Raw genomic sequence first — 25,363 nt, forward strand, 5'->3', positions numbered from 1 at the left:
TTATGAACTGCACAATACTACTGCTGTCCGCCGTGTAAAGTCTGGATGTTCCTTGTTCCGCTGCCGCTGTCCTTATGTCAAATATGTTTAGGGTGTTTTATTTATTTCCTATTGTATTGATGCGCCTAAGTCATCTCTAGAAGAAAAGATAGTTTGAAATATAAAGCACATTTTATAAACTAAGGAAGTTTTTCGTTACCATGAATCCCGTTGCCCATCGGCTTGCTTACAAGGAGCATGTTTCATCCTCAACCACGCCAGGGTTGCCATTTTCTTCCTCCTGATGAGGCTCTTCACATTCCTCGCCCTCCGCTTCAGAAGTGACCTCTTCATCATTGACCTCTTCACCTGGCTCCTCTACAATGAATTCCACATCATCGTGTTGCTTTTCAGCTACCTCTTCTACCTCATCATGATCTTCAGTCATCTCATTTTCATCATCGTCATCTCCCCTCACTTCGTCCACAACGGTCAGATCAAGATGAGAAATGAACTCTTCGCCGTCCTCTTCGGTTAGGTCAATTTCAGATGACTCGGCGGTGGACTTGTTTGCCTCCAGGTGGTTACTGCGAACCGCCTTGAGGGCCTCTTTGCCACTTATCTCGCGGCAAGTGAACTGGTGAAAACGGTAGCTAAGGCAAAAGCCCTTCTTCTGCAGCAGGTTGTAAGACTTAATACCACAGCTGATTACTATCACCTTTCTATCCTTGGTCTGGCTAATACGGCCGAATTCCCAAGTCTTCGACAGAAGGTCGCTATTCTGGTCTTTTAAGAGTTGAAAAGTGACCTTATCGGGCTCATCATCTGAACGTGGTAAGTTCACAGTAATGCCCTTGGTGGCGGGAACCTCATCCTCCGGACAACAAATTAGTTTAGTTCCCGGTAACGCCGTGAGCTTGGATATCGCATGCTCCAGCCACTCGCGGGAGTTCTTGTCCATGCAGACAACTTGGATCATTCCAGTAAGGAATTCGATGCCCCAAAAGTTAATGCTGGACTTCCAACCCTTTTTCAGCTCCTCCACAAGGCCGGCTTCGATCTCTTGCAATTGCTGATTGGTCAGCTCGCAATCCGGATAATTTTCCGCCATTACTGCCATGGTAATACTATTCTGATTGAAGGTCCATAACGGCCCTGGGACCCTCTGTTTCTTAGGTTCCTCACAGGCTCTACCGCCCGACGCGTTATCATCATTCGCACGCTTGCGTACGCGATCCTCCGAAATCGTATGTTCCGGACGCCTGCGTCCACGGTCAGCCGAAACTGACTTGTCGTACCACTCAGAACGTGCAGGACTGGTGCGTTTTTCCGAGGCCTTAATGAGGGCCCTTTCAATGCTGATGCCCGTGTCCAGATAGCGAAAGAAACTCCTCCGCTTGGTGGCGCCAAGGAGCGTTAGCTCCCTGCGAATATGGTCCGGCAGGCCCCTTTCACCCGCTGGCACCTGCATGGATGAGTTCGAAGTGGGCCAATGGCTCCCGTTGGAAGGGCCGCCGTTCCCGGGCCACGAGCGATTCATGGTGTTGCCTGGCTCAGCTTGATACGGGGCGTCGCGACGCATTTCGTTGTTCCAGTTGACTCTTTCGCGGATCCAGTTAGAGTTTGCCTGCGGGGCAGCAGGGGATTGATGGTAGTCAGAGGACATGGAGGGGAACGACCAGGAGGCAGAGCCGTTCAAAGTGTGACCCATTTGGGTCTGATTCGGGATCTGTGATTGGCCGAATTGACCGGAAAAGCCGTCATAGCCGCGATAGATGCCATAGTTGGCGGAACCATTGCCATTCATGGGAGCGCGGGCATTGAGCCATTCCCGTTCCTGGCGGTAGGTGGCCGCCATTTCCTAATAGTTCTAATTAGTTATGATACTCACACAAAATCTTAACTGCACTTGTCGGCGTTCGCTGCAAAAGTGAGGAATTAGATGTACTTCATCCGCTGGACTAGAGACAGCAAATCCTGGCCTGCTTTGCGTGACACGGAAGCCTAGGGTCAAATTTAATTTTAGTGTTGCCAGCACGCCTCCTTGCTAATCATTTATTATAGTTGACTAGATTGGGCAATTATCTGGTATATTCTCCACTCGTTTTTTTTTTAAATTATAAATTTTGTTAGTGCACACACTGAGTTAATAAGTTTTTCACGATAGTTCACTATGCCATCTCTATGTTGCCAAGGCGACAGTAGTGTTGGTAAGTGAACTGAGATCTTCGTGTTGGTCCTCAAACTTTTTAAATAAAACGGAAAATGCATGCACTTTTAGCCACCAGTTGCGCTCTAAATGGCTCCGAACGATGCAGTTGCGGAGCAGGCTGAGGAGCAGCCAAAGATTTCCACATTTGCCGTTCTGGACCTAGAAACCACCAACTTGCCTGCCTACAGGAACAACCGAGTGAGCATTACGGAGTTGTGCATTTACGCCTTCGAAGCCGCGCTCCTAACGAAGAAAAAGGAGGAGCAGAACCAGGATGAGCAGCAGGAGCTGCCAGCGGCACCGCGGGTGCTTCACAAATTGAATCTGCTCTTCCAGCCGTCCATGGTAGTGGACCCGGAAGCGGAGAGAATAACAGGTTAGCTACAAAATGCACCCGTGAATCATTCACGTAATGATTTCATCACCCAATAGGTCTGAGCAACTACTTGCTGGAGCGGGAGTCCCAGCTGGATACGGACGCCGCGCAACTCATCGTCAGCTTCCTAAAGCACTTGCCGAGTCCGGTTTGTCTGGTGGCTCACAATGGTTGGGGCTTCGATTTTCCCATTCTGAGGCAGGCATTTGAGAAACTGAACATAGAGCTTCCCCAATCCCTGACTTGTGTAGACTCACTGCGCGCCTTCATGGAGATTGACGACACACAACAAAAAGAAACCAGTCAGTTCAAAGTCCCCAACGATGTGCAGGAAATTCTCGTCATTCCGGAACTAGAACCCAAACAGGATACTGAAACTTGCCTCAAGGAGCCAGAAGCGGTCGAGAACATCGATTGGCGAACCAGAAACGAAACCACTCCCAACCGTCCAATTTTAAAGCCTAAAGAGGCGTTCGCCAAGCGTGCGATATTACGCGACGGCGATGAGGATGACTTGGAGGAGCAGACCCCTCCCAAGCGGGAACGCGAAGGGTTCAGTTCGCGACGCCAGCTGTTCAGTGGATGCAAGTGCGCCGAGAACAAACGCTATCCGCCCCGCGGAGTTTATAATTTGGGAAGTCTGTACACCAGAAAGTTTAAGATACCAGCAATTAGTGCCCACCAGGCAGAGGCTGATGTAGCCATGACCACAAAACTGATACAGCATTACGGCATTGATTTCCTGGCCTTCGCCGAGGAGCAGGCCATTCCATTCCAGGAAGTGGTGCCACTTGGCTCTCCTGTTTGTCGAAAAAAGAGCGCAATCTAACCAATTCTATTCCAGCATGATCTTCATTTTAAAATGTAATGGATTATTATATTTTTTATAATGTAGGATTTTAAAAATTGATTTTAAATTTGTAATTAAAAAAGTTTTTATAATAAGTATATTTGTATAAAAGTGCCCAGTCTCGTAGAAAAAAGTTTTTCACTTTGAGGTACAACATGTTTATTCTTTTTTCCTTTTGAAAACGATTGAGGTTACCACATTGCCCACCTTGCCGCCAAACTTAAAGGTTGGCGTGGGAATGGTATAGTACTTGACAAACTTCTCGGCAAAGCTCTCCACCAGCTCGTCCTCGGTCCAATTGCACGACGTGATTACAAACAGGCTATCAGCAGTTCGCAGCAACTTCTCCACCGTGTCCAGGTAGAGAGCACGCTTCTCCTTGGCATTGTCCGGACAGAGGCTGACTGCATCGTAGGTTCCCTTGTCGTGCACCACGTCAAAGTGGCCCAGCTCGTCCTGCGGCTGGGTCAAGTCCGCCACCTTGTATGTGATGCTCAGCTTGTTGTCCTGCGCAATGTTTTGCGCCAGCTCGACGGCTTTGGGAGAGTAGTCCACGCCGGTCAGGTCTCCGGTGAAGCCCTCATTTGCCAAGCCCACCAGGAACATGCCATTGCCGCAGCCCAGGTCCAGCACTCGACTTGCCTCCTTATCGATCTTCTGCTCATTAAGCAACCAGTCGATCGTCCGCCATTGGGCACTTTCGTCAAACCAGATCTCGCCCACGTCGCCGTGGCTCTTGTAGTTCCGTATCTCCCGGTTGTAGCTGGACTCCCAGAACTCCTTGGTGCCCAGTTCCGATCCGTTCAGCTCGCTATCCATTATTTCGTGGTTATTTTGTAGTTGTTTCACAGCAATCAAATCAAATGCGGAATCCAATGTTTTCGAAACAGCTGAGCTGAAGATGCATGTGCGTCGGGTCAAGATAGCGCCATAATGTGGGTTTTGAAAATGGAACGGGGAAATTAGGAATTTGGGGAATTTTATTTTGTAAACAATTTAAATATTAAGGATGCTTTTTAGAATTATGTACAGATAAACACGTCGGGTTCAATTTATATATTTTATAATTTATTGATATATATATATAATAGATTTCTCAGACACTACAACGTAATTTAAATATTTATATATAATTAATTTTAACTAGATTACAATTCTCTGGATCATTCACTGATTCCTTTATTTTTAAACGTCTTATAAAAGTTCGAATGCAATGGAGACATTAAACAAATGATTAGTCTGCTGCTTGCTTTAATAACCTTAATACGAATCTTCAAGGGACCCATTGCTTTCGTGTTTACAATCATATGATAGTGTTTAAATATAGTGAGAATTTGTTGTTGTTTTAAAAGCTTTTGAACGACTGGTTCGCACCGTGGGCCACCTAATAAACCTTACAGACGCACATTCCGTGCTGTTGGCCAGTATAAAAATGATGAACGACGAGTTAAAGCCTACGCTACGGATTTATACACAGAAAGTCTAAGATTAGGTTGCAGGTATTGCCACTAAACCCTGGATGATGCAATGCCGGCCCTCTGTGCGATCGGATGTATAGTTATTTATAGAAGTATAGTTAGCTGCTAGGTATTACTTGTACAGGTGTATGGAGCTACGCTTAACGTACTGTATGCAGGTTGGTTTTACTGTGTCGAGTGGCTGGCCAGGACGATGGCCCGCCAGCCGCGCTTAAGTCTAAGTGTTTTATGTACAATCGACAGTCGGCCCCCAGAGCCGACCCCTCAGGTCTGTGTGCGCCGCTCGTAGTCGCTGCGTCTGTAGTCGGCAGGATAGTCGCGCGGCATGACCGGATATCCGCGTGGGTCACTGCGGTAGCCGGACGACGGTGGCGGCAGGACTGGAACGCCTCCATTCGGCAATCCATAGTAATTGGGCGGCAGGTAGTGGCTTGAGTAAGGATGCGGTGGCAAGCCAGATGGATATCTGAAATGAAGGATCACCAAATGAATCAAATGATGCACAATATATAACAAATTTAGGAGAAGGGTGTATGCTTGGGTGATTAACTAACTACCTGCGCTTGTCGGGACGACGGTCGCGTTCGCGATGATAGCTGCCTGGACCTCCTCCACTGCGCGCATATCCATCGTAGCGATCCCGTTTGTAATCCTGGCTGTATCTGCAAAAGTAAAGCATATTAGAAATCCACTTGAAGGAACGAAGGCCACTTCGATCATTACCTTTCGCGGGAATTCCACCGCTCCATTTCCGGCGTGTAGCCGGATGGCGCGGGCGGTGGATCGTAGCCGCCCCGTCCTTTACGGGGTGTGGATGGGGAGGTGGGGCCCTGGCGCCGGGAATTGCTGCCGCCTTCGTAGCTACCACTTCCCATGGGTGGGCCACTGCCACCGTAGTAGTCGGCACCGCGATGGTGCTTCTTACGGTCCTCGTGGCGGTCCATGTTCAGCCGCTTAAAGGACATGGACTTGAGGTGGTCGCCGATGCCTGCGCCGGGGGCACCAGCTAGTCCACTGCTAGCATCAGCGTCGTTCTCATCCCGCTTACGCTTTAGGGGAGAGTCTGCGTAACGACCGGAGGTGGGTGTACCCGTTTCCGGATACCGCGACTGTCCACTGCGTTCCTTGTCCTTGTCCTTTTTCTTCTTTTTGCCCCCACTCCTGTCGCGCTCCTTTTCCTTTTCTTCGGTAGTCACGCCGTTGCGTTTAGACTTGGCCGGACTTCCTGAAGAGTCCTTGTCTTTTCCCTTCGCCTCGCCATCGCCGCCCGCTTTTTGCTTTAGTGCGTGTTTGTAAATCTTGAAGAGGCGCTTGGCATCCAGCTCAGTGAACTTGGACACAAAGTACCAAAGGTTACTGCGCCATTCCTTTTTCTCTGTCTCGGCGTAGGGATTGAGGCAAACATCGATCTGCTTGCCAATTTGAAGCAGGCAATCCCTCGTGTGCTGCAGCTGATCCTGGTCGGAAAGACTGACATCCGGCTGGTCCAGCGCCTTTAAGGCCTTCTTCACCGGCCGCATCTTTTCCTTGCACTCGTTAAATATGCTGGGATCTAGGTCGCCCAGCACCTCCAAAGCCCTTGGTTCATTGTTCGCCGTAAAGTGCATCGGCTTGTTGCCGTTGTTGTCCGAGGCGCTGGTTTTCTTCGAGCGAGCCTTGGATTTTTTGGCTTTCTTCGCAGGGTCACCGTGCTGTTCCGCAGCTGGAGCATTGTGCGGCGACGCGGTAGATGGATCTACTTGACTGTTACTGCTTTCGGCGGCGGTTCGTGCATCGCCACCAGCGTCCTCGCCATCGTGCGGCTTACCATCGGTGGTCGAACTAGCAGACTGGCTTGCCGCCTTGGCATCGTTGGCTCGCGATGCTCTGGGGCGCCGTTGTCGGCGTTGTCCTCCCTTGGTCAGTTCCACGTTCTTCTTGATGATCTTGAGCAGGTACTCGGCACGCGTCTGCAGCTGTTTGGCCTGCGGCTTGCGCGTGTCGTTAAGCAAAATCTTGTCGGTCAGTTTGAGCGTGGGATCTAGCTTCATCTGCTCCCAGGATCCAATGCCGTACTGGTAAATGCCGCACAGTAGCTTCGTGTCCTCCTCGATGCCCCATTCTACATCGAAGACCGGGGCGCGTGTCTTGATATTGAAGCTCCATTGCTGGCGCTCTTCGGGCATGCTGGGCATGATCTCATTGAGCGGCTGAAGCTCCTGTTCGCAGGCCAGCAGCTTTTTGGCATTAAAGGAGACGCCACCCAGCTTCACGGAGAAGGTGGCGCGTGCGCGGCGCTGCTTGGCGCCCGGCGTCTCATCCGTCGCCGCAGTCTTACTCTCTTCCTCCTTGTGCTCGTGCAGAAACTGAACGCAGCGGTCATGCAGCATCTCTCCGAGGCGCTTCAGTTCCGCCAGTGGCTTTTCCTGCAGCTCAGCATCACATGCGATGGCCTCCATGCGGTGGAGAGGAGCGGGAAACTTTTTGTAACTACGAATGAAGCGACGCAACTCCGCATCCGTGAATCCGGTGATCTTCTCCTTCATGGTAGGCCGCCCGCGCTTACGAGGTCGTCCATCGTCACCACTGCCGTCGGAGCCCAGCTCGTAGTCCGAATCGCCACCGGAGTCGTCTGCCTGCTGTTTTCCCTTGCCCCCCTTGCCGGCTCCGCGCTTCCCTTCGTTTTGGTTAGCGGCAGTTTTCCTCCGGGGTGGCAAGTAGAGATCTTCCATCTCCTTGGCTCGCTCCTGATCGTCGATTGCTTTACGGAAGCCCTCCGGAATGATGTCGTCCCAGTCCTTACTGTCATCCTCCTCTCCGGCGGCGTTTTGGTCCGGTTTGCTAACTGAATCGCTCGGCTCCTCTTCGAAAGCAGCTATGCTGGCCACTTTGAAGGCGGACAATAAGTCGTCTGCTGGCATTTCCGGGTCTTCGTTGCGGGTCTCCGCCCTGCGCAGGATATCATCAATGTCACAAACCAAGTCGTCGTCATGCTCCTGTTCGTCCTTGAACAGCTCCTCTGCACCAAACTTCAAGATAGCAGAAAGATCGTCCTTGTTGAACGGATTCGAGTTAGACGAGTGTCCGTTGCCGCTCTTATCCAGAACAGTGCGTCCTGTAGTGTCCATCCGCTGAATGACCAGGTGGTCCAGTACCATTTTCTGTTTGGCCCTCTCCACGATCTGTTCCTCCACCGACCGGGCAGTGACCAGGCGATAAATGTTAACCTGGTTTTTCTGGCCAATTCGATGCGCTCTCGCCTGCGCCTGTAAATCGTTTTGAGGGTTCCAGTCGGAGTCAAAGATAATCACCGTATCGGCTGTGGCCAAATTAATACCCAATCCACCAGCCCTTGTCGACAACAGGAAGCAAAAGTCCTGGCTGCCCTCCGCATTGAAGTGATCCAGAGCCTGGCGCCTCATCTCTCCCTTTATGCTGCCGTCGAGGCGCTGGAAAGAGAAGTGACGCTTCTGCAGATAGTCAGCCAGCACGTCCAGCATGCGCACCATTTGGGAAAAAATCAGCACGCGGTGGCCCGTCTCCTTCAGTCGGCAGAGTAGCTTATCGAGCAGTACAAGCTTTCCGGATCCCTTAAGAAGAGTTTGCAATGCCTCATCCTGCTGCAGACCCATAAGCTCAAACTCGGAGGGTCGGATGAGAGCCGCATGGTTGCAGCACTTCTTCAGCTCGATGACTATGTTGAGGAAAGTGGACGTACTGCCGCGCTTTCCCTTGCGCAGTGCGTCAAAGTTTTTAGTGAGGATCCACTTGTAGTACTGTTTCTGCAGCGAAGTCATCTCGACTCGCAGGATCTGCTCCACTTTAGCCGGCAGCGATTTCTCCACATCCTTCTTCACTCTCCGCAGAATATACGGCTCCAGCTGCTGATGCAACCGAGTGTAGCCCTTGTCCTCCGCATTGCCATGCTGCACCTCAAAATTTTCCCACGTGTCAAACTTATCCGGCATGATGAAGTGCAGCAAAGCCCAGAGCTCCTTTAGCGAGTTCTGCAGCGGGGTACCTGTTATGAGCAGTCGATGGTTAGTGTCGAACTCCTTCAGCGACTTGTAGAGCAGTGAGTCGTCGTTCTTAAGACGATGCGCCTCGTCCACCAGGAGCGCAGCCCACTGAAGCGTGCCCAGAAATTGCTTATCCTTGAGCACAATCTCGTACGTTGTGAGAATGCAATTAAATTTAAGCCGCTTGGAGCCCTCAAACTGCCATTCGTACTGTTGAATGAGCTCGCGGGATTTAATGTCTCCGAGGTACGTGACTACATTCATGTCCGGTGCCCACAGGTCGAACTCCCGCTGCCAGGCCGTCATTGTGCTAAGTGGCACCACGCACAGGAACGGGCCGTACAGGTGATGGATCTTGAACAGCGAGTACAGGAAGCAAATAGTTTGGATGGTCTTGCCGAGGCCCATCTCGTCGGCCAGGATCACCGAGTTCTCCTTGCACCATGAGTGCAGCAGCCAGTTCAGGCCGTCCATTTGGTAATCCCTTAGAGTTAGGCCCGCCGACAGAAATTCCGGCTGATTCTTTATTCGAGAGAACTTGGGGCGATACTTGATCACTCTGCAGTGGCGGGAGGGAGTGCATTTGGAGGACTCGCGGTCGTTGAATTGCTCTGCGCAGCGTTGCCACTTGCGAAGCACCAGGGCGGCATCCTCCCATGTGGACTCGGCGTACGGGAGCGACTGCCATTTACACAGATACTCCTCGGTGCCGTCGTCTGGCTTAGAGCCCTTGGCAATGATGCGGTCCACGTTGTTGTACGACTTTAGCAGCTCGTGCTGCAGTTCCAGCTGACACTCGAAGTAGTCGATGTCCTCGGGGCCAGCGTATCGGCGCCAGCAGGCCTGTTCCTGCTCCTTTTTAATGAAGTTATCCAGCTTCTTCATGCCCTTGGCCTTCATATCACGCAGGGTAGCTTCAGATTCCCAGGTGTTGTGGATGTACGACCAGCCCTTCCACTTTATCAGGAACTGGGTCTCGGTCTCCGCGTCTGAACTTTGCTTTTCATCAAATCCAGCATGTGGATCGAAGCCGTTTTCCTCAATTGCATAGATCGTTGTCTGATTGCCCGTGCATCCCCTCTTCCCAGCACGCTGCGCCAGGATACGCTCTATGGTTTCGCACTTTTCTTCCTCCTCAGCCGCAGCGGCAGTGGTGGCTGCCTGGCTTTCATCGTACTCAAACTCCAGCAGATCCTCGGAGTCGGTGGCTTCGTCCTCCGAGGCCTCCTTGTAGCTAACGGCAGCACCCTTGCGACGAGTAGCGCAGCTTTTTAGAAAACATGAACATGGGTCAGGGAAAGGCAAAAAGCAAAGGACTGGGATCTTTACCGTTTGCTAGCGTCGTCATCATCACTGTCCTCAGAACTAAAGGGCTTCACCCTGCGCCGCTGCTGTTGCTGTGTGAGTTTGCTGCGAGAGGTAGTTGTTGCCGGTTTTCGCTTTTGGGCGGTGGACACCTCGTCATCACTGTCCTCGCTTTCATCGCTTTCGTCCGAATCCCAGCTGGCAAAATGAAACGAATGCTTTGAAGAAAATAATTTGGTAAGAAGATGCTGGGAATCTCACGTTTTCTTCTTGTTCTTGGGTGCTGGAGCTTTTTTGGACTTCTCAGCAGCAGTCGGTGGCTTGCGCGCCTGGCGCGTCCGCTTGGGTCTATAGTCCTCCTCTTCCTCCTCCTGCGTGGGGAATGGTTAGGAACTTTTTAAGAAGAAATCGCCGGCCCAAACTTACACTGCTGCTGCTGGAGGATGTGGGTGAGACATTGGCAGAACTATCACTTGATTCATCGGCAGAGGCATCGCTGGCTGGCTGCTGCTGACCAGCCTCAGTCTCATTGTCCTCCTCCTCATTCTGCTCCGGCTTAGGCAAACTGCTGCTTGTGGCATTGTTGATGCTCTGGTTCCTTTGATCTGATAGGCCCTCGGCGTCTGAATCGGAATCACTGCCACTGGACCCGTCGCTGGAGCTGTCCTCCTGGTCATCAGTGAACCCGTTCGTCTTGCTGTCCGCCTGGGCAGCAGCGGCTGTCGGTGGAAACCCTGCCACCGATAACGATTTGTCCTCGGGTTCTGGGGAACTACGTCCATCGCTAGAGTTGCCCGAGGAGCTGTCTGAATCTGAGTCTGAGCCAGAGGAGCCACTACCGCTGCCACTGCCACTATGGTCGGTGCCATTGGCCTCTTCCCGAGTGTCATCTTGTTCGTCTGAGCCAATACTATTCGCCGATTCATTGAGTGCCTGGTCAGATGAAAATAATTTCAAAATCAATCTAGGTTGAAGATCAATCAATCTTGGTTAAGGATAAACAGTCGGATACGAAAAGGTTGAAGTAACAGACCGGCTCTGGACCAGCCAATCCTGGCCAGAAATTGTGAGTATTAGGTCAGAGTGCATCTAAATTGGCATAACATGTTTAATATTCCACTTATTCAATTCCTTAGATGTAAGGAATGGGTTACACAATCACTGGACTATAGGGAACGACTTAAAGTGACATTTTAAAACAAGAAGATGGCTCAATCCTGTCCAGAATGAGGTCGCACTTTAGAGTTCACAAAATCCTGAAAAACCACGTATAACTTCGAAAACTTGGCTCTTGGGCCGTGCTGAACAGATTATAAAACGAAACGGCGTGAAGAAACTTTCATAAAAACGCACTCTTATGGCTTACACAGGACTAATCCTCTCCAGAAATTAGTTTATGGCAGTTTTTGGCCAAAAGGGTAAGACAAAATGTATTACGTTTTGTTGTTCCAGGAAGCACACGACAGAATCACATGACTACTTTGAACAAAACGCGGTTATCACGCGACAATTCTTCCTGGTGATTAGAAACCCGGATATCCTTAGAAACAAGCGGGAATTCGAGGTTCTGGGCGGAATCTGTCCCTGAAAAAAGCACAAAACTGTGGATATAGGAATGGCAAATCGGGAAAAACTATTTTTAATCATCGTAACTGTCGAAAAGAGGAGGAATTAAGGAAAATTATTGCTTGGAGCCTTTTGGCGGGCTCGAAAATCCCTGGAATTTGGTCAGAAGTACAAGAGAGGAAACTTTGCACCTAGCCATTTCTGATTACGTAATCGGTGAAAATTTTCAATTTGATCGAAAAAGGAAGGAAATCCATGGAAATTGAAGGATTTTAACAGCCGCTATTAATGAAAACAAACAGAAATTCTTGAATTTGAGTAGAATTTGCGAAAATGGGTACCCAATGGATTTCCACAAAATCCACATTGGCTGCCACGTTGAAGCCTTGGGAACTGTCAGGCACTGTCGGAAGGATTGAACACACTCGGGATAGTGGAGAAATCCATCCTTTTATCCAAATGCTCCGCCAGCAGCCGCACAGCCAGTCATCAAAGTGTAGGTGTCTCGCGACGAGGGGACTTCTACAGACTTCGGTGCTGAGCAGCCACGCCCACAAAACTGAGCGTTTGCTTAGTGTGTAGCATTTGATTTGGTATTTACTCACACGACAGCCTGGATCAAACTGTTGTGACTTGTCTGGTTTCGAATGATAGAAGAAATTCATAGTTTTTGCGATTTTTCCACACACACCGATGTTTGACATCCACAGCTTTTTCAAGGCCTACTCACCTGGCTCATTATATTGTCGTGGTAGCACACACAGTTGCCTTGTAGCGCTCATTAAATACAGGGAGCTCACTTGCATGCGGTCGCTGGTGAATGTTTATGTTTTTCCCACTTCCCACTTGTTTTGAAATGCACTTTTTCGAAACAAAATGATCGTTTTTCACGTTTTACTCATGCGACGCAGCAGAAATCTTTCCACCATCTTGAATTAGTGGGACCGTGCGTGCTGCAGTAGAGATGGCACACCGCGCGACAGTGATGATGCGGAATATATCGCTTGCATAATAATAAAAAAAAACATGTACAACATAAACATATAAAATAGAATAAATAGAATCTAGAATAGAATTTATATTCACATTATATTTTCCTTTCCACAGGCATATAAATAATAAATTTAGCGTTTAAAGTTATCTAGAATATATCACACAGAAATAAACTATGTAATTTCTTGACTGATGTAATTTTATGATTTGAATAAGTCATCGTTGAATAATAATCGTTAAATAATAACGATAATATTTTTAAAGTAGTTCATCTATAGTCACAAGATCACAACCCTATCGGTGTCGCTGATCGTTAGTAGTTACTGTACTGCGTTATCGATAACTTTTCGCACTGCACAGGTGTCTTGGAAATCAGCTGTGGGCGGTGTACAATTACAAATCGTTTGTGTTGCTGGCGCTGGAATTGATGCAATTTAATTAAAGTGGAGCGTTGGACATGTAGCGCAGCTGGACCACAGGCGAACATGAAAGAAGTGGGCATCGCTCTGCCCAAGTCCCGCGGCGTGGGCGTGGGAGTACTCGCTGCCTTCCTGTTGTGCTTTATTTTCTACTATTTCTACGGCGGTTACATGACGTTGGCACTCTTCGCTGGAATCATCCTGCGTACGTATTCTGCTCCTGACCAGCCATTCGTCACTAAGAGCCTGCCCTTGCAGTGATATTCTACTATGCCCAGGACCTGCTTCTCTACCATCCGGACTTGCCAGCCAACTCCCGCATTTACATACCCATTCCGACAATGCACAACCTGCCGCACATTACGGTCAGCATCAAGACACCCGACGATGTCACTCTGCACGCCTTCTGGGTTACCCAGCCGGAGGAGCGCTCCAAGTCGGCGCCCACGCTGCTCTACTTCCACGGCAACGCTGGCAACATGGGACACCGCATGCAGAACGTAAGGGGAGCGCCAATACTGATAACAACATTAGTTTACAATTCTCTGACACGCTTCTCAGGTGTGGGGCATCTACCACCATCTGCACTGCAATGTTCTGATGGTGGAATACCGCGGATATGGCCTATCCACCGGTGTACCCACCGAGCGGGGTCTGGTCACCGACGCCAGGGCGGCCATTGACTACCTGCACACCCGCCACGACTTGGACCACTCGCAACTGATACTCTTCGGACGCTCCCTGGGCGGAGCTGTGGTGGTCGACGTTGCAGCCGATACCGTATATGGACAGAAGCTAATGTGCGCTATTGTGGAGAACACTTTTAGCAGCATACCGGAAATGGCCGTGGAGCTGGTGCATCCCGCTGTGAAGTATATACCAAATCTATTATTTAAGAATAAGGTGAGTAGTCGCCGGTTAAGGCCTCTGTTAACTTTATCGAATTACCACATTATTGTTTGTTGATCCACATGCAGTATCACTCCATGAGCAAGATAGGCAAGTGTTCGGTTCCCTTTTTGTTTATTTCGGGCCTTGCGGACAACTTAGTGCCACCGCGCATGATGCGTGCCTTGTATACCAAATGCGGCAGCGAGATAAAGCGCCTGCTCGAGTTCCCCGGCGGATCGCACAACGACACTTGGATAGTGGACGGGTATGGCCGGCAATTAATCTTCACTTTTCCATTTATCCATGGGTGTGCTTGCTCTTTAGATACTATCAGGCAATCGGTGGGTTTTTGGCCGAGCTACAGCAGCAGCCGCTCCTCAAGGCGCCGGAGAAGAGCAACGTCTGGGTGGAGCTGGAGCATAAAATCATTGATGTATAGACCCGAATACATCAAGTGTTCAATTGACTGTGTTAACACTGCGAATGGTTTAATACTTATATATATACACACGCATAATATTAATCTGTATCTGACAGGGTTTTAATCCGGACGTTGCTATACGCCAAATTGCTTTTTATGTGCAGAGAATAACGTGCTAGCGGAGATGGCTGTTGATTTTAAGTAACCAACTTAAGTAACTTTGCGCTTAAGCAAGTGAACACACACTAGAATCCGAATTTCGATGTTTGTTTGTATTTGTCCTAAGCTGTGTTAACCTACTACTTTGCCCAATTGGCGGCCAGTTGAGAGTATAGAAATTGATCAGTATTTCACAAAAAGTAAACTATTTTCTGGACTGATTCCTACATTGCCAGATTAGTTCATAGAAGCCTTCACCCCTAGCACGTTAACATTTTGTGCTGGTTCCATTTTTGAAATGTTAAACGAATAACTTGTTAAGATTGCAAAGGAAGCCAGAAAAGTTATCTTAAGTCTAGACTTAAGTGCGAAGAAAAAGGAAATTCGAGAAACAATAAACTGCAAACAATTGCTAGAATCCACGGAAGTCCTCATCGGCACTGTCATCACTGGGGGGCGTGGATGACCGTTTGCGGCGTTCTGGTTTTTCCTCTAGCTGATCTGTTGCTTCCTCCTCACCACTCGGCACAATTTCCTTAGCCTGCGATCGGTGGTGGAAGACAAAGGACACGCACTTGCAATCCATCCAGGCCTGGGCGAGAATATTGTCTGGCAGGCCTCTGTTGTTGGAGCAATGGTACCATTGCGACAAATGCGAGGTGCAGTCCGTGTCCTCGGGCGGTGGCTTCATTTGGACATTTTGGACGCAGCGCTTGCACTTGAGCCTTTAAAGAATATGTTACACTAATGATCAAAAGGGTAACCAAAGCCAGTTCTCACTTGTCGTGTGTGTCGGACAGAATGTCCGCATCGAATGTAAACAAGTCCTTCAGATCGTCGCGGGTGAAATGCTTCTCGGCCGACTCGTTGTTGTCAATGATGGTGCTCGACAGCGATTTTTTGTGCGTCTGTCGCTGCAGGATCTTTTCCTCGATGGAACCACTCTGAAAGAGATTTCTCGAGTTGAACAAAAAAGTTCAATGCAGAAGTAATTCAGATACTCACGGCAACAAGGCGATATATGTAACAGGGCTTCTTTTGCCCGTCACGCCACACTCTGGCCATTGCCTGCTCATCGTTGGCCGGATTCCAATCCGGGTCGAACATGAACAGGCGGTTGGCTCCAATCAAGTTCAAGCCGCAGCCGCCGGCCTTGCTGCTCAGCATGAAAAGGAAGCTGTCCGACTCCGGGTCATTGAATCGGTCAACAACCTTCGATCGCTTCTTGATTGACATGGTGCCATCGAGCCGGACAAATCCGTACTTTCGCTTCCTCGCGAGCTGCTCGAACAAGTCCAGGGTCTGTGTGTAATTGGAAATGAGAACCACCTTGTCGTTGCCCTCTGCTCGTATTGCTGCCAGCATGAAATCTAGGAGCATGAACTTGCCGCTTAGCTCTGGATTGAGATCCCTGAAACACAAAAGAATCATTAATAGCCATTGCTATTCGCGCGCAACAGTCAACGTACTTTGGCTTGTAATTACTAGGCAGTACATTCTGGGAGTTTTCGAATCCCTTTTCCCGCGCAGTGAGCTTCTCATATATGAGATCCGGATGACTGCAAATCTTCTTAAGCGTTGTAATGTCCGCCAGCGCCGTAAGCGAAGCCTTTTCATTGCAATCTTGAAAGGACATGGTACATGGTACATGGTAGGAATGTTGTGGTAATATTGCGTAATGACTTACCCGCCAAACTACGTCGAACTTGATCAGACTTCAAGAAATTCGTGTAGAGCTCGAGCTGAATCGCCGTCAGTTTCGCACAGATAACCATTTCAAACTTAACCGGCAGATATTTGGTTAGAATCTGATTGGTGCGACGAATGATGCACTGATCGACCAGACCTATCAGTTCCTGTGTCTTCTCTATGGCCCGTTGTCGCTCCGCTTCCGTGGAGTCGGTATTCTGGCCCCGCAAAATAGAGCTCTCGAAGTTGCGCTTGAACACGGCCGCCGTGCCCAGCATCTCCGGGTTTACAAAGTTCACCAGGCTGTAATACTCAGTAAGATCGTTCTGGATGGGAGTGCCGGAAAGCAGGACCCTTCGCTTTGTCTTCAGACCCATGAGAGCCTGATACGTGAGATTGTCGCTGTTCTTGAGACGATGGCCCTCGTCGCATATCACCATTCCCACCTCGTACTTGCACAGGATCTCCGCATAGATGCGAAATGTCTCGTAGCTGATGAGCAGAACAGGTGTCCCCAGCCGGGCAGAAGTCATGGAGAACTGCTCGAGTGCTCGGATGGTGTTCTCCTTGGTCCCGCCCTCCATGGGCAGGCAAAGGAGTCGACCCTGAAGCCACTTGGTGAACTCCTTCTCCCAGTTCTTGACCAGCGACGATGGAGACACTACAATAGCTTTGTTGATCGTCGGCTTGCACTCGGGACCCTGCCTTAGAAGTGTCCAGACCAGCGTTACGCACTGCAGCGTCTTTCCGAGACCCATTTCGTCGGCCATGATGCATCCATTGAAGTTGCCCCGCTTTCCCTCCACACACTCGTACATGAAACGCACTCCCTCACGCTGGTGCGGCCGCAATATGTTGCTCAGCAGCGGATCGACGACGACGTGCACAAGAACCTTGGTCGGATCCATGCCCATGCGCTCGTGTTCTGTGTAGGCGGGTGGATGGAAAAGTACCAGGGCGTTGCAGGCCATCGGATCGTGTAGGGGTCGCCGGGAAATGCAGCGCCGCACGCCCAGGACCCGTTTACCACCGTAATCGGGTACATAATTGTCCATGGGCACCTTGAACTTCCGTGCCAGGACCTTGGCAATGGCCAGCTCATACTCGCTGTTCGCAGTGAAGCGAATAGGCAGTGGGAGCTCTGATGTGTTGCTGGCATCTCGGAGGGCGCCCAGTCGTCTCCTGTCCAGTTCTTGCTCTCGCTCCAGTTCCTGCTGGCAGGATCGCTTGTTCTTCTTTAGCAGTGGCGGCGTGAAGGAGTGGCGCGACTCAGGACGCAGTGGTCCACGTTGGCTAGGCGCCAGACTGCGCCGCTTTAGGAAAAAATGTTTAGGGGAATGGAAATAAATAAATCAAATTTTTGTATTTACCATTTCATTAAATTCAAATGGCGGTAGCGCGAACAGCTGATAGAAATGCGAAAATCTGGCCACACAGGCGATATGAAATACTGGGAAGGGGAATGCTGGGATTATGAAACAGAACGCATTCAAATAAACTAATACTCGTGATTATAGCACGCTGTTTTAAAAAAAGTATAAGATAATAAAATAAAAATAAAATGTAATTGCTACACGTCGAAGCCAAAAATTCCCGATATAGCTCAGGAATAATCGAAACATCGATATGTTATATTGGTAGCTGCACATCGCTAACTTTCTATTTCCGTGCAGATATAATTGTAAATATTTACGCAGAATTGCTTTGGAAAACCCACTAAAATAGTGCAAAATGAGGCAATAAAGTGCGGGCCGGACTGCCTTCCCTTTCTTGACTCCAAAACTCGCGCCAAATGCGCGAATTTCGAGCTGCAAGAACGCAAATCTAGTCCGCAAATCTGCGGAAGTGTTGGTACTACCACTTAATTGTATTTGTAATTGTAATTGCCAAAGTGCCAAAAAAAGCGCTGCAAATGCTGCAAGCGTGAAAACCCATCTAAGAAGGGCCACTAAACAGTAATGGGCGTAGATGCACGATGCACGGAGAGCGGACAGCAGCGGAGACGATGACGACGATCAAATCCAAATTCATCAGGTGAGCGAGCAGCAGCAACAACAACCACAGTGAGTGCCCAAATAGGTGGGCACTCGTACACAGGTGTGTGTGTGTGGCTGTGTGCGTAAGTGTGTCACTTGTTGTTCTTGGGAACATTAGAAAAAAGTAAATAGCGAATATTCAACTAAAGAGCGTCTTCTTTTAGCTTCTAAATATTTACAAAGCGAGCAACATTGAAATACTCACCACTCACACAGTCGGACAAAAGCACAAAACGCGAGATAACAGAGCACCAGCACCAATTCATGCCAAACGAAACGCACACGGAGCAGTTATCAGCGGACCAGCGCCACTAAAAGCCACCGAATCGCACACACACCGCATCGACAACGATGTGGCTGCGCCAGAGCAGCGGTGGAGGCGTTGCCTCCGTCGGACACGGCGGCCCACTGCGACAGCGACCCATCGACGCTGCCACAGACTGCGATCCGCGCGCTTGCTACGACAGCTTCTGCAAGCACTGGCAGCAGGCATTCGAGATCATCCAGCACAGTGCGCCGCCCTCGCACGACGACGTGCTGGGCGTGGTCTCGCACTTGGACTACATGGTCACCCTGCTGCTCGTGGAGCTGCATCACTGCAACAAAGTCTCGCTGCCGGCGGCAGAGGCTAGTGGTCCGCCTGCGGCGCCCTGCCTGGAATTCCTGCTCAGCGAGAATCTGCTGGACAAGCTGTACGAGTGGGCCTGCACCACGGGACGGTATGCCAACGCTGTGAGGCTGGAACAGCTGAAGCTGTACGAATTACTCGTCAGCCACTCGCGCCACCAGCTGCTCTGCCACGAGCCCTTCCTGCGACCCCTGCTCAAGATACTGGCATCCAGCCAGGGCGAGATCTTTCCGCCCGATCTCGAGAAGCGCCTCGTGATCCTGCTGAACCAACTGTGCGTGGTTCTCATGCAGAATGTCCACCTGCTGGACCTCTTTTTCTTCTCCGCCCAGACGCAAGTGCAGGAGCAGATATTAAATGGCAACGTGGCGCCACCCAAAAGCGGAACCACTACCAAGTAAGTAACTTTTAAACATTCCAATTCATTCAGCATAATATTTGTGTTATGATTCATCGAGCAATATAGCGACATTAGCCAGATAAGGCGCTACTAAAAAAGTGACCTTGTAATATTCCAATTATAAGTGATTATGACTGCACTGGACGTGTTCCATTTATCCTATTCTAAGACTTTATTATAAAGTATCTTCTGTGTCTGATAAATATTTCATTTATTATTTTAGCTTCATAATATTTTCGCTGCTTATCCCGTACGTGCATCGTGAGGGCAGCCTTGGTCACCAAGCGCGTGATGCTCTGCTACTGTGCATGGCGCTTTCGCAGAAGAATTCCAACATTGGAACGTACATAGCCCAGTACTCCTCGATCTGCCCGCTGCTGGTGACCGGCCTGGGTGGGCTTTACTCGCGTCTGCCCAACAGCATCGAGATTAGCTCCATCGACTGGCACCGGATAACGCCGGACGATGTGACAGAGATCCCTGAGCTGACGCTCTTCATGAACGCCCTCGAGTTTTGCAACGCAGTGGTGCAGGTGGCCCACGAGATGATCAAGCAGCAGCTGCTGGACTTCATGTACCAGGGCTTCATTGTTCCCGTGCTGGGACCTGCGATCCTTCAGGTGAGTGAAGTCACGCTTTTGTCTCGTCTCGGTCTCTCTTCGTGAAAATTTGTCTTCGATGCATTTCTGTGGTGTTGGTTGCAAGCGAATCATTTATGTCCTGTCCTTAAGCTAGAACATTATTTAGATACTGGTTAAGAAAGCGTAAAACTAAAGATACAATGCAAGTATTGCTTAACCTGTATCTTCTTTTTTAGTAAGACTCGTATTTAATCTAGGGAACTGCACCGCCTTCTGCTTTCCGTCTCTTGTGTGTTTCTTGTGCCTTTTCCTTCCCCGTAGCTAACCACACACACACCTCGAAATCTCGAAACAACTTTTTGCGCTCCATTTTCGCAGACACTGAAGGGCAAACATTTTCAGACGAACATCGACTCCCAAATCTCGGCAATGTCGTACCTGGACCTGATCCTGCGCTCCATCACGGAGCCCGGACTGCTGAGGGCCTTCGTTCGGTTTCTGCTCGATACGGAAAAGTTTGACGGCGAACGGATACTCGATGCCCTGGTTGAGCGCCTGAACTCGCCCGATGCCAACCTGTGCATGGTCACGATGGCATTGTTTGACACCCTGCTGGGTCTGCACTGCGAGGACCTGATGCTGGAGCTGCTACTCAAGTTCATGCTGCCGGGCAAGCATGTGCCCATCTCACATCGCCACAAGATCAACAAAATCGATCCGTATTTGAATAGCAGTGAGTTCTTTCTCGAGCTCTCGCCCGATGTGATGAAGAGGGCCAGAGATCTGGCCAGGCCGAAGAGCGTCCACGAGCCTGTGCTGAGTGAACTGACGCCTCTGCCGAGTCTCCCCTCTCCGGTCATGAGCAAGACGATTGGAGCCAACTGGAACTATTATGGAGTGCACACGGGTGATAGTTTGTATGCGAATATACAGGCATATCTATTCGAGGCTCATTGGCGAATCGCCCAGTGTCAAAAGGATTGCCTAAAGTGGGCCAACAGCTATCGTTACCAAAAGTGGCCTCGTCACGGGCAAGGAAGAGTCCATGGCCACGCCTTGGAGCTGGCGCGACAGTTCTTTAGTGAGTTCGGTGGCGGTCCCATCGCCGCCAACGAGACGGGTGAGAAGCAGCTGGACAGCTTGCAGTCAATTGGCGAGTCAAGCGGCTACGAATCCTTCAAGTGGCGGCCAGCGGACGAGGAAAGCGAAGCCACGGATACAACTCTGGCCACGACAGCCAGCGAGGCGGATATGGATCACAATATCAGCAGTCTTAGCAGCGTTTTGGGTGCATCCGGCAAACGAGAGGCATGGCGAACTTCGAACAACAATCGCAATGAATTGATACTGACGGACCTTGACTTCTCGGAAGATTTGTTTGCGCAGGGCACCGTAAGCTTAGGTGAGAATTAAATTGTTCTTCATAATTCCTTATAAATAATTTCTATATATCTATGTATATTTCCAGGTCCCTTTCTCAATGCCATTTGGGGCAAACTGCAAACCTTCACGAGCAACTCGCTGTACGTCAATCTCCACCTGACCGGCCTGATCACTCGCTTGGCCTGGTATCCCCTGCCGTTGATTCACTCGCTGCTGCTGCGCTCGGACATAGCCATCACCTCGGATACGCCCTCGTTTCACCAGGTGCTGCGCATTCTGAAGCAGCAAATAGATGCCGAGCTGCCAGTGACGGAGGATTCGCTAGAGATCATTGATGTGGCGCGTTCGTCGCTGATTGATCGAGAGTTCCGTTTGGCAAACGCGCGCAAGGGCAACGAGGGCTCACCAATGCATCACAGCCAACAGCAACAGATGGTAACGAACTCCGGCCAGCAGCAGGGACTACTGCGATCCGCCTACGCAACCCTCTCGGCCGCCACGCCCGTGCAGGCCACGCCCACTAGTGCCTACGATCCGTTCAAGCGCAGTGATAACAAGCGTCGCAGCATCAGCAAATCCATCACCAACATGTTCAGCAGAAAGTCCGCCTCCACGTCCACGGCGCCACCCAATGGCTCCTCCGGTGAGTAACAGAATCGGTTGCCTGCTTTTCTCACACTCTTGCACAACTTCTATATTTTCCAAAAAGAAAAACCAAGCAAACAAACTAGATATTACCAACAGTTTACAAATCTGCAGCGATGGATGTTGGAAGAAAGTTGGTTTTGGGTCAAATTACACACACACTTCACTCACAAAAACACATTCACACACACGTACTTGAGCCCTGCATTAGAGCCTGGTTAATTACTAGCTAATGCAAAGTAAACCTAAGCAATCATTTTAACATTTAAACGAACTATTAAAGGTATAATAGTAAACAGGTCTCATTCAGGGCTAAATTTGGTTGACACACATCTCTGTAAAATGCCGCAGGCATCGTTTATAATAAATTAATTTCTTTTATTTCTTTATTTTTATCGAAACGATCAAAAAATCAAACAAATCTTAGCTTCATCTGGCTTATCACAAATTTACGCATTCTTCACCGGTAAATATTTCACGCTTGATAAAATATTTAAAGTTTTAATCAAACCTAACCCAATATGACATAGTCTTGTTAATATTTGTGCGTAGTATCTTTACTTTCGTAGAGCTTTATAAATTATGCTTTCCACTAAAAAATAGTTATTAGTAGAATATGAAAAACATTTGTGGAATCCCATATATACATGTGGTTATTGTTGTTTTTTAATTAACCCAAAAGATCAATTTCGTGCGCTGTTGCTAATCCCTACTTACGTTTTTAGGAGCTGCCTCGAATCTGGTGGGGAATAATGCCAGCAACGATGGAAGAGGCATATCCCAAGCTCAGACGTCCGCAGGCACATGCGAGACCAGCTTGAGTACGCAGCCCCCAGCGGGAGCATCACGCACAGGAGCCAACGCGACGTCGACAGCGGCATCGGGAAGCAACAGCAGCATCGCAGGCTCCACCCTAACGCTCTCCGCGCAGTCGAACACCACCACCCACTCGGCGAGCACCCTGCACGGACTGGATGGCGGCCCGTCGACGGGTGGTTTCAACTCGGAGCCGGCGTCCCTGGACTCGGTGGCCTCCATGGGAATCATCGCCAGCACGAGTGGCACCGAGCGATCGCGCGACTTGGCCCTGTGCGCTGTGCTCATGGATGAGTGGCTCAAGGAGCTGGCTGCCATTGCGCAGGAACAGAGCGTTGTGCTGGTCACGGAGCAGGGGAGTTTATGATCGCTTGGAACGGAAAGCTTGTGTATACATATTTTACGGATTTGTTAGCCTTTGTTTGTTTTAACCAGCTACTCTTACGAAATTATTCTTTTTACCTGTTAAATTATCGATATTTATATTTTAAAAAACAACTTTTAACGAACAATGCAGTTTTGAACAGATTTACAAGTTAATGCACACGGACTCAACTAAAAAGAAAACGAGAAACACTCAACGCGTTAAACAGATAGATTTAGGTTAAATGTTTTAAGTGAATGAGGACGGTGGATCTTAAGTGTTCAGATGTAAACAAATATTCTAATTACCAGCCGTACGCAAAATTTACAACGTTTATAGAGAGAATTATATAACACACATACCATGTATACATATGTATTTTTGCAATATATTTTATGCTTTTATGTACATACATAAGCAAGATCAAATTACACAAGTTATGTAAAGCCAACTTGAAAGTATTAAATTGGTCCAAGTAAATGCACAGCCAAGAAGATTTAGTTATTTTTAAATGAACGGCGGCTGATTAGGTAAGTTATCTGAATAATATAATCTGGGTTAGCTTGGCTTGACTTTCCACAGGAGAACATGAGCTATAAGTCCTAGAGTTTAATTCAAAATGTACTAAAATCTAAGAGATAGATCCACTCGACATTTATTACTTGATCGCAGAGTTCAGTGGACTTTGACATCTGGCGCTGATATGATGCGCCAATAAGTACCTCCACCCCAGCGAAAGATTGCCATTTCACGTCCGTCGACATGGACTGGCGGACGAGCTTGCTGCTTCTGCTGGTGCCCAGCACCTGGGCATCCGACTATTGGAAATTTAAGTGTCGTTATGAGGACACACGTCCGGATGTGGTGTGCATCTCTTCCCTTGGCATAGTGGGAGTCGCGAACAACAAGAACTATTCCCTGAGCATGGATAGTTCTCCATATCACATTTGCAAGCCGCCGGATGCGAATGCTGGTGCCCACTGCACCCTGCCGCGTCCGATCAACAGTACCGGCGTAAAACATAACTTCACTTTTGCAGTGGAAGCCATCGATGCTGCACGGTGGTACGAATTTCACCTGGTCGACGACCAAATGACAAGGCCACTGTGGGGAAACTATTCACCCAGCATCTCAAGGAGGGACAATGTGGTCTGTGTGGATGGCCAGTGGAGTTCGCGGAATAGCAACTCCACCTTCAAGTGGCGCGTTAGCCTGCTATCGAACGAAGCTTATGATGCTCGTATCATTAGCCACCTGGAAGCTGGTTTCAGTAGTCCACAGGATGTGTGCTTCAGGATGCCGCCTTATCGCTATCCTCAGTACGAAGTGCGTCTCTGGACACGCTACAATCTCACAGGCTCGCCCTGGACGAAGGATTACTACTCCTTCAATGTATCGGGGAATGCATCCGTACCAGATCGTCCACCGAAGTTCGTGCCCAATGGATTTTCGTACGAACCGCGCTCTACGGAACTTTATGTCTATTGGGTGGGTCTGTCTATGCTGGAATTTGGAGGTCCCGACTTTACGTACATTTTAGAATCGGATACGGGGTAAGCCATTAGGTATCAACTTTAACGTATATGGTACATGTGATTCCATTTTTAGCGACAGAGCGCGGCTGGAGAACGACTACCATGCAGTCTTCTACGACTGGGATCCCACTAAGCCGGCCAACGTGTCTATTTGGAGCCAGAATTTCTTGGGGAAGTCGGTGAATAGTTCGGTCCTTAAAGTGCCCATTTTGGCCAACTCCCAGCGGCGAGACCCACAGAATTTAAGGTTTAACGTGAGGACAAATTCTTTAATATGGCAACCACCAGAGGAGTCAAAGGGACACACTGGGTACACCTTCTTTTGGTGCGACACGTATATACTCAGTAAATTTTGCGGGAGTCAGCTGAAGTTGGAGGAGCTGCCTGCATCGGAGACACAGTTTAGGTTTGAGGGCCATTGGGAGAACTGCCTTTGGGGTGTGGCGGCGATATACGAGGACAATTCCGGCACTGGAATACACTGGGTCTTTGGCTAAATGGTCAAAACTATATCAAAAATATATACACCAGCAGATTACCCGTAATCTTTTTAAATAAAAGGGTTTCTTATGAAAGCGTCAAGCCAAGATATTCATGATTATTCTTATTTAAGGACCAGCCAAGATAAATTTCCGTTTA

At 49.2% G+C, this 25,363-nt stretch overlaps 8 protein-coding genes across 14 annotated transcripts; 4 read left to right on the top strand and 4 right to left on the bottom strand.

The window, feature by feature from the left end:
• Positions 1–104: 104 nt before the first annotated feature.
• LOC117136371 lies at positions 105–2,103 on the bottom strand. 3 transcript variants are annotated; one of them, XM_033297275.1, is made up of 3 exons: positions 1,871–2,102; positions 200–1,606; positions 105–136 (listed from the first exon to the last, which is right to left on the bottom strand). In XM_033297275.1, the coding sequence occupies exon 2, from the start codon at positions 1,559–1,561 to the stop codon at positions 227–229; it is 1,335 nt and encodes a 444-aa protein (XP_033153166.1). In that variant the 5' UTR covers positions 1,562–1,606; positions 1,871–2,102; the 3' UTR covers positions 105–136; positions 200–226. The 3 variants fall into 3 exon arrangements, with proteins under 3 accessions (XP_033153166.1, XP_033153158.1, XP_033153149.1); XM_033297267.1 differs by having other exon boundaries at positions 200–1,708; XM_033297258.1 differs by having other exon boundaries at positions 200–2,103.
• Positions 2,104–2,172: 69 nt separating this feature from the next.
• LOC117136399 lies at positions 2,173–3,463 on the top strand. The gene is made up of 3 exons (XM_033297298.1): positions 2,173–2,189; positions 2,261–2,567; positions 2,624–3,463. Exons 2-3 carry the CDS (start codon positions 2,279–2,281, stop codon positions 3,394–3,396), a joined length of 1,062 nt encoding a protein of 353 aa, XP_033153189.1. The 5' UTR covers positions 2,173–2,189; positions 2,261–2,278; the 3' UTR covers positions 3,397–3,463.
• A 96-nt stretch (positions 3,464–3,559) lies between these two features.
• Positions 3,560–4,318, bottom strand: LOC117136408 (EEF1A lysine methyltransferase 2). Its single transcript, XM_033297312.1, has one exon. It carries the CDS (start codon positions 4,234–4,236, stop codon positions 3,577–3,579), a length of 660 nt encoding a protein of 219 aa, XP_033153203.1. The 5' UTR covers positions 4,237–4,318; the 3' UTR covers positions 3,560–3,576.
• Positions 4,319–4,565: 247 nt separating this feature from the next.
• Positions 4,566–12,704, bottom strand: LOC117150628 (chromodomain-helicase-DNA-binding protein 1). Its single transcript, XM_033317601.1, has 7 exons — positions 12,495–12,704; positions 10,625–11,131; positions 10,460–10,569; positions 10,223–10,396; positions 5,619–10,160; positions 5,453–5,557; positions 4,566–5,361 (listed from the first exon to the last, which is right to left on the bottom strand). Exons 1-7 carry the CDS (start codon positions 12,501–12,503, stop codon positions 5,160–5,162), a joined length of 5,649 nt encoding a protein of 1,882 aa, XP_033173492.1. The 5' UTR covers positions 12,504–12,704; the 3' UTR covers positions 4,566–5,159.
• Positions 12,705–13,106: 402 nt separating this feature from the next.
• Positions 13,107–15,067, top strand: LOC117140331 (protein ABHD13). Its single transcript, XM_033303590.1, has 5 exons — positions 13,107–13,381; positions 13,435–13,676; positions 13,738–14,079; positions 14,154–14,332; positions 14,392–15,067. Exons 1-5 carry the CDS (start codon positions 13,243–13,245, stop codon positions 14,504–14,506), a joined length of 1,017 nt encoding a protein of 338 aa, XP_033159481.1. The 5' UTR covers positions 13,107–13,242; the 3' UTR covers positions 14,507–15,067.
• Positions 14,535–18,638, bottom strand: LOC117136753 (DNA repair and recombination protein RAD54-like). The gene is made up of 7 exons (XM_033297790.1): positions 18,578–18,638; positions 17,707–17,834; positions 16,335–17,649; positions 16,117–16,270; positions 15,653–16,058; positions 15,428–15,591; positions 14,535–15,372 (listed from the first exon to the last, which is right to left on the bottom strand). The coding sequence occupies exons 1-7, from the start codon at positions 18,636–18,638 to the stop codon at positions 15,060–15,062; spliced, it is 2,541 nt and encodes an 846-aa protein (XP_033153681.1). The 3' UTR covers positions 14,535–15,059.
• LOC117137393 (UPF0518 protein CG3558) lies at positions 17,974–23,680 on the top strand. Of its 5 annotated transcripts, none has more exons than XM_033300057.1 (7): positions 17,974–18,399; positions 18,537–19,397; positions 19,624–20,020; positions 20,360–21,383; positions 21,450–22,007; positions 22,437–22,475; positions 22,735–23,680. In XM_033300057.1, the coding sequence occupies exons 2-7, from the start codon at positions 18,724–18,726 to the stop codon at positions 23,190–23,192; spliced, it is 3,150 nt and encodes a 1,049-aa protein (XP_033155948.1). In that variant the 5' UTR covers positions 17,974–18,399; positions 18,537–18,723; the 3' UTR covers positions 23,193–23,680. The 5 variants fall into 5 exon arrangements, with proteins under 5 accessions (XP_033155948.1, XP_033155111.1, XP_033156781.1 ...); XM_033299220.1 differs by having other exon boundaries at positions 17,974–18,370; XM_033300890.1 differs by having other exon boundaries at positions 17,974–18,370; positions 20,384–21,383.
• A 255-nt stretch (positions 23,681–23,935) lies between these two features.
• On the top strand, positions 23,936–25,311 carry LOC117140498 (cytokine receptor-like). Its single transcript, XM_033303465.1, has 2 exons — positions 23,936–24,742; positions 24,798–25,311. Exons 1-2 carry the CDS (start codon positions 23,952–23,954, stop codon positions 25,219–25,221), a joined length of 1,215 nt encoding a protein of 404 aa, XP_033159356.1. The 5' UTR covers positions 23,936–23,951; the 3' UTR covers positions 25,222–25,311.
• The last annotated feature ends 52 nt before the right edge of the window (positions 25,312–25,363 follow it).

This window comes from Drosophila mauritiana, chromosome 2L (assembly GCF_004382145.1).
Source record: "Drosophila mauritiana strain mau12 chromosome 2L, ASM438214v1, whole genome shotgun sequence".
NCBI classification, from domain to species: Eukaryota; Metazoa; Arthropoda; class Insecta; order Diptera; family Drosophilidae; genus Drosophila; species Drosophila mauritiana.